The sequence below is a fragment of the Sycon ciliatum genome, chromosome 4 (assembly GCF_964019385.1).
Source record: "Sycon ciliatum chromosome 4, ocSycCili1.1, whole genome shotgun sequence".
Lineage (NCBI taxonomy): Eukaryota > Metazoa > Porifera > Calcarea > Leucosolenida > Sycettidae > Sycon > Sycon ciliatum.
Genome location: NC_088646.1, coordinates 19,761,961 through 19,772,748, shown reverse-complemented (window position 1 = coordinate 19,772,748; position 10,788 = coordinate 19,761,961). Strand labels below are relative to the sequence as shown.

General features: G+C 50.1%; 1 protein-coding gene across 1 annotated transcript; it reads right to left on the bottom strand.

Moving 5' to 3' along the window:
- Positions 1-2,661: 2,661 nt before the first annotated feature.
- Positions 2,662-7,538, bottom strand: LOC135814891 (uncharacterized). The gene is made up of 2 exons (XM_065328088.1): positions 4,479-7,538; positions 2,662-4,024 (listed from the first exon to the last, which is right to left on the bottom strand). Exons 1-2 carry the CDS (start codon positions 6,795-6,797, stop codon positions 3,431-3,433), a joined length of 2,913 nt encoding a protein of 970 aa, XP_065184160.1. The 5' UTR covers positions 6,798-7,538; the 3' UTR covers positions 2,662-3,430.
- Positions 7,539-10,788: the final 3,250 nt, after the last annotated feature.

Below are 10,788 nucleotides of genomic sequence, written 5' to 3'. Positions count from 1 at the left end.
ATATCGGTTCAGAGCTGTACCTCTGGTACATAGCATCATTCGTTATGTGGTCTGGGCGACGAATTCCAAGAATTGTGCATAGCTGCTTCCAGTGGAATACGTCGAGGGATGCCAGGTTGCCCTCCGGAAGTTCCCACGTCTCACAATTGTAGAGGATGGTGGAGATCCTGAGGGCACTGTAATGTATATTCTCAGCCTACACTTTTCCAATACCTTCTTCTTCCCATGCCACGGGGAGAACATCCTGCCAAAGACCTGCGAGGCCTTCTTCATGCGGTGGACAATATCATCACCCTCGCCCAAGTTGTTCAGATTTTTTCCATTAAGTGGATCCATTCGGTCTTTCCTCAAGGTTTGGAGACTCCACTGTAGCCAATACTTGAATCCATACATCCTGTACACACACCTTGTACACACTCTCTCAAACGGTCTCTAGGCTACACTGCAATTGATATACATGGGGAGACCATTATCGACAAAAGCAGCACACCTTCCCCTCGTCACCGCAGTTTTCACCATTCGCCCATCTGCAAGTTCTCGCCCGCAGGCAACGGTCATACGTTGACCGCAGAATCATGGAGGCACTATTCATGAGGAAGAGGAAGCCGGCAGTGAACAGTGACAATGGTTGGCGACTGTTGGGTGATGTGTAAATATGTCTGTCATTACCATAAATTGTGCAAGAATGTGTGCACTGTGTGTGTGTGTGTGTGTGTGTGTGTGTGTGTGTGTGTGTGTGTGTGTGTGTGTGCGTGTGTGTGTGTGTGTGTGTGTATGTATGTGTGTGAGTGTTGCTAGAAGTGTGTATTTTTCTGCTTTGTACTCACGCTAGCAGTCCTGCACTATCACTGCACTATATTTTCACTTCATACATATCACACAGAATTATAATCTCGCTTCCTGTGGTATTGCAACATTTTACGCTATACCATCACACTTTGGCCACTAGTACTTGTCACATATAATATAAACCCCTGTTCTGTCTACAGTAAACTTATTCCTGATGATGGGCCTTGCCCGAAAATTTGAGCTTATGTATATCAATTGCAGTGTAGCCTAGAGACCGTTAGAGAGAGTGTGTACAAGGTGTGTGTACAGGATGTATGGATTCCATTCTGTCTTTGTCTCTTTACTTTCAGACCCCAGGCCACGAGTGTGGCGCTTACCGTGGGCAAATCTTCCTTGAGCCAAGAGAGTGTACGGGACAGGAAGTTTTAAAGGGGAAGTTAAGGCAAAAATTAAAATTTCACCAGTTGTAGTCTTCGGGGTGCTGAGTCGAATGGTCTTGGTCCGAGAAAGCTGAGACGCTCCCTTCCTACTTGAATCCCAATCGAGCTCGCGCACTTCCACCGAAACTGGGTGACTGCGCCCTACTAGATGGGGATTTGTATGCAGAATGTCACTAAGGGCGCGTTCAGACTACCGTGAACCCCGTCAAACCGTGAATGCCGATAAACCGTGAAGGACATTCACACTACCGATAACAAACTAACGTGACCGTGAAGTTTTCAGCTCTCACCGCGGCACTGACAAGGGATTTTCCCTTTTTTTTCGCAGCGCGCATGCAGCCTGAGCACTTTTTTACTGCCGGTAAAAGTTTACTGCCGCATCAGCCGCGGCAGTAAAACTTTCCCACCGGTAACGTGCCAGTAACGTCACGTGATCAAATCACCTTGGCGACTTTCCCTATCGGTCACTTTTTATCGGTAGTCTGAACGCGCCCTAAAAGCGCCGTTTCGTTCTTATAAAAGCACGGATGACCGCGATTGGCCCATATGTTGTAGTCATTTGGACGCTGAGTCGACTGGTTTTGGTCCGAAAAGGCTGCGATGCAGCGTTCCTCCTTTATTCCCAATCGAACATGGTTGAACAAGTGGTCACGTGCTCCTGGGTGCCCAAATCACCTGGTCACCACGCCAGCAGGCGACAACTAATACTTTCACACCAAGGTTCAACTCGAGTTCAACTCGAGTGACAGGACTACACCCAAAAAAGGTCAAACAGGCTAGTAACTTGTACCCTGCAGGCACGGTGACCAGCTGACTGGTGTACGCAGGAGCACGTGACCACTTGTTCAACCATGTTCGATTGGGAATAAAGGAGGAACGCTGCATCGCAGCCTTTTCGGACCAAAACCAGTCGACTCAGCGTCCAAAAGACTACAACATATGGGCCAATCGCGGTCATCCGTGCTTTTATAAGAACGAAACGGCGCTTTTAGTGACATTTTGCATACAAATCCCCATCTAGTAGGGCGCAGTCACCCAGTTTCGGTGGAAGTGCGCGAGTTCGATTGGGATTCAAGTAGGAAGGGAGCGCCTCAGCTTCCTCGGACCAAGACCATTCGACTCAGCACCCCGAATACTACAACTGGTGCAATTTTAATTTTTGCCTTAACTTCCCCTTAACATCATCCGCATACTAGTATCCTGTCTCTGGTGGGACCATGTTATCATGCGCTAGCCTTGGAGGGAAGCGGTCTCAACACTCCCGCAGGGCAGCCTCCAGGTAACAAACGAACAGTATCGGGCTGAGCCCATCTCCCTGCGGAGTCCCGATATTGGCTTCGAAGGTATTGAATTCCTTCCTGCCGATCTTGACTGCTACATAGGTACGATACAGCAGGTGTTGAATCATACGCACCTCATCTGAACCCGCAATGCACGCCATGACTTCCACTACCTTCGCTCGGTCAAGTGTGTCAAAAGCATGGGACATATCTAGTCCTAGTACATGCATGCGGCAGTCCCAGTCGTATCGAGTTGCTTTATCTGCAAGCCATCGGATGCATCATACCACGTCACTAGCGCTGCGGCCTGTCCGAAATCTAGATTGAGTGGGCCCGAGGAAGCTAGACACTTGCTTCGATATTCGGTTTAGAACAATAAGAGATATGACTTTGCGGATGGTAATATTGAGGAGGGTGATAGGGCGTGGGTTTGCTGTTGGTCCCTTCGGTTTGTTTGTTTGTTTAGCGGGACAATCTACAGCACAGAATTACTACTGCTAAATCTGGTGAACGTGATGATAAACAACATTCAAGTGTTCTTAAAAAATTAAATAATATAGACCGTGTTGAATACGGAGCAGCACAAACCTATAGGGTGTGAGCAGGGACAGGGAGTGGCCGTGCAAACCTTGAGTTCAAGTAAATAGTACACGCTTTTAGTGTTCCGATCTATCACAGTGTGCATTCAGTGCATGCTCTGCGTACATGCGTGTGGCCCGGGCATAAAACAGTTTGTACATCAGTGCAGAATGCATCAATATTGACTCATCGGAGCCTACTCTTAGTGCCGTATCTTTTGCCATGGCTTCATCAATGGCCGCAGGAAGTGTTGTGAGGTTCTTGAGGTATAGCTTGGTGCTGGGGCTGACACCGGCGTGTCCAATCAGGGCCCTGTACACTGCAGTCGCCCACGCGCATGCCTCATACATTTGCAACGTCTGGCACCGGCAACTCCCTCGAGTCCTCACTGCCCGGATGCTGGACGGTGAACGGGGACTGAATGGTGCCGCCGCTGTCCAAGCTATTCGCGGCATTGATCTCTCGCAGCTGAAACAAGCCCGGGGCTGCCGAGGATGGCCGGGATTCAAATGCTGCGCGGCTCCCTGTTGGGTATGGCTGCACGTCTGCTACACCAGAATCACCCCTCGATGAGTCGGACTCGAGCAGTGTTGTGCTGGACTTCTGACTGGACTTGGTGGCCACTGAACTGGCTTCGTCGACTATCCTCGCGTAGCGACGCTTCTTCTTGGGATAGATGAAGAGCATGTAGGTCACCTTACCAGCCACGCTGAGGACAACCGCAACGCCGACCAGCAGCACCAGGGAGGTCAAGTCCTTGAGCGTCAGCGGCTTGATGTTGTCAATGCTGGTCACTTTAGAGCAGGTGCTCGGTACGTACTTGGAGAAGAGCTGTGATACCGTTCCATTGGAGAGCATAATGCTGATGGCACGGTTGACCTCGTCCAGCCATGGCGCGTCCTTCTTGGCAGCAAATGCATACTGTTGGGTGTAGGTCTGAGCAGTGAGTGAGCAGGCCGGAAGAAAGGGAAACGACAGAAAAAGTAAAAGTGCTGGACCATCAGTTTCTGGATTACGTTTGGTAAAAAATGTGGTGGAATGCTTAGTCAAAACGTTGGTCAGAAGGGTGGGTGTGCGTTACCATCTGCTACAGGCTCTGACTTTACTCTGACAGCTACGGTATTTGAAGCCCGAGTCGGCAACTTACTAGCAGCGGACACACTACTTTTTACTGATGTACCTGAGAAACCATCTGATTCTGGTGCTTGATCGTTCTTTCAGACCCAATCCAGCTGTCTGAGGGTCACAGATCCCAAGGGATGTTATTGATGATATCTATAACCCCCCCCCCCCCCCTGGGGTGGATACCAAAGTTTGGGGAATTAGTATAGCATTGTAAATCGGTAAAATATTGCACACATGAGCAATACTCACATAGAACTTTACTCACCATTCTTCCAGTAACATAAGTGTCACAGGCCTTGGCCGCTACACCTTCCAGTGATGGTATGTCAGATATGAATGCCGCTATCTGGCCGGAGCGCAACGCTGCAAGTACGGCCTCGTCACCGGTAACCGTGCGCACCTTACGCAGGCCCAGCTCCTGGGTAACATAGGGGTAGATAGAACCGCCGTACGCCGCACCCACCCACACCGACGGCAGGTCCGCAAACTCTTCCACCGACCTGGTACCTTCACGCGTTGAGAGGTAGTACGAGAGTTGAGCGGTGTACGCCGCCGAGATGATGAGCACCACAAAGAGAACAGTACCACTGAAGAGTCTTCCCATCGGCGCCTGCAGTCCATCTGTCTCCTGTGTAAAGAAGAAACTGCTGAATGAGTAGAACATAGAGTCAGATAGCGGCACACCACTATTTTTTCGGAAATTCACACCGGCAGGGTCGAAGTAAAGCATGAGAAGTCCGACCGCAATAAACATCATGAACAGGACCAGCCACACTTTCCAGCTGAACGGTGACACGAATGCCCAGATGCTCGACTGGACTTCGGTCGGTCGCAGCACCAGCATGCGCAGTCCTGTCAAGTACACGGAGCGTGTGAAGTCGCATGTCTTGGAGCGCTCCTTGGTGAGCGTGATTCCACCGATGGCCAGGTCCCACTCGTTGCTTTTGTTGCCGGCCAGCGCAACCATGGCCGTCCAGCTGGAGTACGGGTACAGATAGAACTGGTAAGAGAAACCGGCCGCTTGCGCCGCTCGCCGCATGATGTCCACCGCGATGCCCTCGTACTGATCCTGGCTGTAGTTCGACAATGGCTTGCTGTTCTCATCACCGGGACGCTCGTCTACACCAGCTATGAAGCTGAACGGCGAGTAGACTGGTACGAGGATTTTAAGAAGGCCCTGCAGCAGTACTCTGCCCGCCGGCATCTGTATGGTGTTCCCCGGCCATACCACTTCCTTCTCTGCATCGATTGTTAAGCGCGATAACGGAGACCACTGTCCGATCAACACGGCAGAGCCGTGCACGATGTTGACGATTTCAAACCGCGAGGACTGCGGCGTGTTGAGAACGGAGAATCGCTTGGACAGGTCGCGTGTCTCCCCTGTGGTGCTGGTGAAATTGATGCTGGGAAGTCGATCGAGTACGCACGCTGATATGAACGTCGGTCCCAACTGTACTTTGTCCAGCAGACTGCTAGATCTGACCAAGTCAGGAGTGTTCAATGTCCCATTACTACAGCAGTCATCCACAGCAGCGGCCAAGCCCGAGACAGCATCGTACGCATACATTGACAGCAGTGATAAGTTATCTTTACTTCCTGGGCTCGTTGGCAAGTGGAGCATCTGCTGGAAAGATTCTCTCGCACTGGCGTGGACTTCCGGCCTGAGCCACAGCATGCCGTGTAGACTCTCATTTCGCAGCTTGGCACTGAGCAGATCCAAGCCGTAGCTGTAGTCCGTGCCGATCCAGGCAAAGCTGGACGAGAACAGACCCAGCTGTTTGGCTGCTGTGAGAACTGGCTGCATGTGCCCCATGGCCAGGTTACAGATGATGATCTTCGTCCCCACGCGTTTCACCTGTTCCAGTACACTGTACACATGCTGTGACGGCACATCGCCAGTATAGTCAATGTTGCCAAGGTAACTGACGTTTATACTCTTCTCGGCAGCAAAGTCGGAGAACATCTCTCGAAAACTCACGCCGTAATGGGTGTCGGAATTCAGCAACACCACTTCGGTCCAGCTGTAGAAGCCGATAAGCTCTACCACTGCCAGCGGGAGCTCTTCGTTTCTTGGATACATTGTGTACAAGTTGGGAGTAATGCCCTTGGTTAGACTTGAATCGCTCGCTGCAATGCTCAGCATGGGCAGTCCAGTCACCTGGCTGACTGGTGTGAGTGCTCGCACAGAGCTGGACGACACCAAACCCAGGACAGCGGCGGTTTCGCTGCCGTTCCGCGCCTGCACGGCGCTCACCAGGCTGGCAGTGGTCGACCAGGCATCCTGGAATGAATCAATGATCGACCCGATCACAAGCTGGCATCCGATGCCAGCCAGTCGTTGACTGTTGCTGTGTTCGATGGCCAATCTTACGGCAGCAATGATCTGTCTTGAGACAGGATCTTCGGGAACAGGCAGCACTACCTCCACCGAATAGTTTCTTGTCGCCAATTGAACCGGACCACCGGTGGGCTTAGCTGAAGACGACTGGCATGTCAACATTATACCCAGCATGATACCAGCGACCAGTGCGACTAACTTCTTACAACCCGCACCGGGTATCCGACACATTATGTCCGCACTCATTTGTTCAAGTTAGTTGCGTCCGCTGAACGAGGAAACCTCGGCGATAGAATCCACGTATTGCGAAATAATACTGCTGTCGATTGCTCGCCCGTTCAGCCGAATGGATTGAAATGATCTGGTGATTCGATTTTCAGGTCGACAAAACATCGCTCACAGCGTAAGTGCACCTCCACAGTCTGCTCACCGGACCACCTTTGTTGGTGGTGTACACACCTCTACGTCCCCAAGTGTTATTCACAGGAGGGCGAATTAGCTCGCACCTGTCGTCGGCTGTCGATGCTAGCTGCGTTTCTTCGTCTGTGTGTCATCGACAGCACGCCAGGAAAACTACCGTTGCGGAAAATAATTCCGAGATTTTCCACTGACCATCTAACGTTACGGCGTTTCTCGTCCGGTGAAACCAGACAAGTCGGCTGTCCCGAGCCTTGCAGCTTCCTCGTCAGAGGACCAAGCCCGGATACGGGTGGGATGTCCATCTTCCTACGGGTGGGATCATGGATATGGATGTCCATCTTGAATTCTTCCGAAGCGACGTAGGTTCTGCAAGCTTCCGTCCCCGCAGGACCGCGCAGGTTTTAGGCGTGTGCAGAGACTGGATCCGTAGATGCGAGTGCAGTGGGCCAGGCCAGTGGTCACGGATGACATGCATCATACTCTTATGAAGTACAGTAAATATCAATAAAACTGTGAACGGTGCCATTCGGCTGTTTCTTAATACAACAATGGAGGAGGAGAGTTTGTTGTACTCGCATTGTAACGACGTTACGTTCGGTGACTGTCACCGGACGACGTGCCCTGGGCTGCTGTTTTACTGACCAATGAAGATTTGCAGGTGCTGTCGTGGATGAAGATGACTTTGTAGTTATACAAGACTGTCCACACTGTGCATATTGTGCATAATTATCCAGTCGTGTCGAACAGAGAAGTATCGTATCAGCACAGAGTCAGTACAAATCACGTTAGCCCCTCACCCTGCACACCGCCGCCATGACACAGCCGGCCAGGGACAGCCTACAGTACAGGTGCTAGGAGTCTAGTAGTATAGTTGGAGGTGATAATAACTAACTTTGACAGGCACATTCTCTGGTGACACAATCCTACCACTTACCAGTCTTCACCTAGACAGTTGACAGTTGGTTACTAAGCTCAGCACTCAGTGTTCCGACACTGGGGTCAGCGCAGTGGGAGCTCCTACGTGTCCTGTATGCACAGCGTACTCAGCCTACTGAGCTGGGCTATTGCAAACTGTGTCCTCTTATTGTTTAAAACTGTATTAAAACACCTTATTACTAGCAAGAGTACTCTTGTCTAATGACCTACGGCCAGGTGTCATTAGTCCCTTCACATCTACCTCATACGTGCATGCCGCAGACCACACAAGTGACTGGGCTTCATATTCTCATGTGCCAGTGGGGATGAGACTCATGCTATCGATAGTTGTTGCACATCGTGAAATGCAGCCACGCTCAATGAAATCCGATCTCCTCGTGATAATAAGAATAAGCTAGCGTCCGACTCCTAGATCCTGAACGAGTGCACAGCCTAGCCCTGTGTTTTTACAGATCTGGAGCGACACATTAAGTCACCCGATCGGATTTCATTGAGTGTCACTGTTTACAATACAGCACCGGTACGTACATGTACATGTACAATCAGTCATGTATGTCATGTGCATGTCCATGCATTGTATGCAGATTGTGCTTACTAGTACTTGTCACGCCCAAGCTTTTTGCAGGCTTGAATGCATGATTATGACGCATATGGATGGGAACCGAACGTGCTTCAAGGACCTGCGGAAAGGGGAATTAACTGGATATGACTGACTGTGAGATCGCACCCGCAACGATGAAGTCATAATTATTAATTTATGCTGCATGCTGTTGAGTTATCCCTGCATCAGTACATGTCTGCATTGTACAGGTAGTACCGTGCCATGCACAATGCCCTCTGGAAACGGAACATGTCCATTATGCTGTAGTATGTTCACTCTAAAGTTCAAGAGGACACATGAACTGAATATGGCGTGGGCAAGCTTGTGATAGCCTACCCGAGCTCAAATGTGCACATGTATGTAGGGGATAGATGACCATTTCCACAGATCGAAAAGCGGGACCGGAGGAGAAGGAGGATGAAGTTTTCAAGTAAAATATGTAGTCGTGGTAGTGAAGTCGAGGAGAGATTACAAGCAGGTGGTAGCAGCAGGTGAATGGTTTGAATGCGCCAGTTGGAGTTTCAGATTCATAATAACTATTATAGTCTCTTGGCTCTCTCTCTCTCTCCCTCTCTCTCTCTCTCTCTCTCTCTCTCTCTCTCTCTCTCTCTCTCTCTCTCTCTCTCTCTCTCTCTCTCTCTCTCTCTCTCTCTCTCTCTCTCTCTCTCTCTCTCTCTCTCTCTCTCTCTCTCTCTCTCTCTCTCTCTCTCTCTCTCTCTCTCTCTCTCTCTCTCTCTCTCTCTCTCTCTCTCTCTCTCTCTCTCTCTCTCTCTCTCTCTGTCTCTCTCTCTGTCTCTCTCTCTCTGTGTCTCTCTCTCTGTGCCTCTCTCTGTGTCTCTCTCTCTCTGTCTCTCTCTCTCTCTCTCTCTCTCTCTCTCTCTCTCTCTCTCTCTCTCTCTCTCTCTCTCTCTCTCTCTCTCTCTCTCTCTGTCTCTGTCTCTGTCTCTGTCTCTGTCTCTGTCTCTGTCTCTGTCTCTGTCTCTGTCTCTGTCTCTGTCTCTCTCTCTCTCTCTCTCTCTCTCTCTCTCTCTCTCTCTCTCTCTCTCTCTCTCTCTCTCTCTCTCTCTATCTATCTATCTATCTCTCTCTCTCTCTCTCTCTCTCTCTCTCTCTCTCTCTATCTATCTCTCTCTTTCTTTTTTCTCTCTTCAACGTTATTCCCAATCCCCGGCTTGCATTGTTCTAATTTCACAGAATGGATCAGCTATTCAGCTCTACGTGTATGATGTAGTCCCTACAAACATACATATCAAGGTGAGGCACCACGCAGCGGTCTTGACTCGAACGGCCATGCAGTTCTAGTACTGCGTGAATGGCTACAGTAGGCAGTGTGGATCGCAGTACCTACTGATCTGCATATTATTATGTGAATGTTTAGTAGATCTACTACTCTCTGTCCTGGTACTGAGCAGATAACCTTTCACAAAGCTGACATTAAAGCTTACGCTAAGTCTACAGCTATGCAAAGAGGCGTGACGACTTCTCGATCTCTCCATCTCGGTACCGCTGACACCGTCCGTCGACGGCCACACAACTCACAAGTCAGGTGGGTGAAATCAATGATAATCAGATGGTGTGCAGCTGTGCACATTGTGGACAATAGCATCATAACAATCGTGCACATGTAGGTGGATGCGACCATTAGCTAGTCCCCGACTACTCGGCCTACAATATCATTACACAGACTCTGGCTCTGTTTATCTCATGATTAGCAAAGCACCACCTCTTACGCGCCCGACCCGAACCGTGAGGCACTGGATCTCACCACTGCCTTGGTGCCTGTGTGTCCACGTGTGTACATGTATGATTGTAGATCTCAGTGACTTGCACCACCTGCGAAAGATCTGTCTTACTGTCAGAGACATGTGTTATCACACAGGACGAGTAGTATTGATTCTTCTTGCCACAGCACTCTGCCGGTGGTTATATCCCTCGCTGTCGGTGAAGTGCTGCCTAGCTTGGATTCTCACTCTACTTACCAGCGGCAAGTGTAGCACGTCGTTGTCATTGTTGAAGAAGGAAAGCACACCATGGCATGGGAGATAGTAAAATATCTCCCACAGGCTACCGCTAGCTACCTAGCCTGGTCCCTGTGGCATTGGGGCTCGTATTCAGTGAAGTGATAACACGTGTGACGCCGCAGTGTGACCGACGCGATTAAGGTGATGCTGATGATGTGGTCAGGAACATTTGAGTGTTATGATGCATGCTGATACTGCAGAATGTATTACATGCATGTGCAGTGCATATATGTACCGGGACGTATCATCGGGTTTTGGG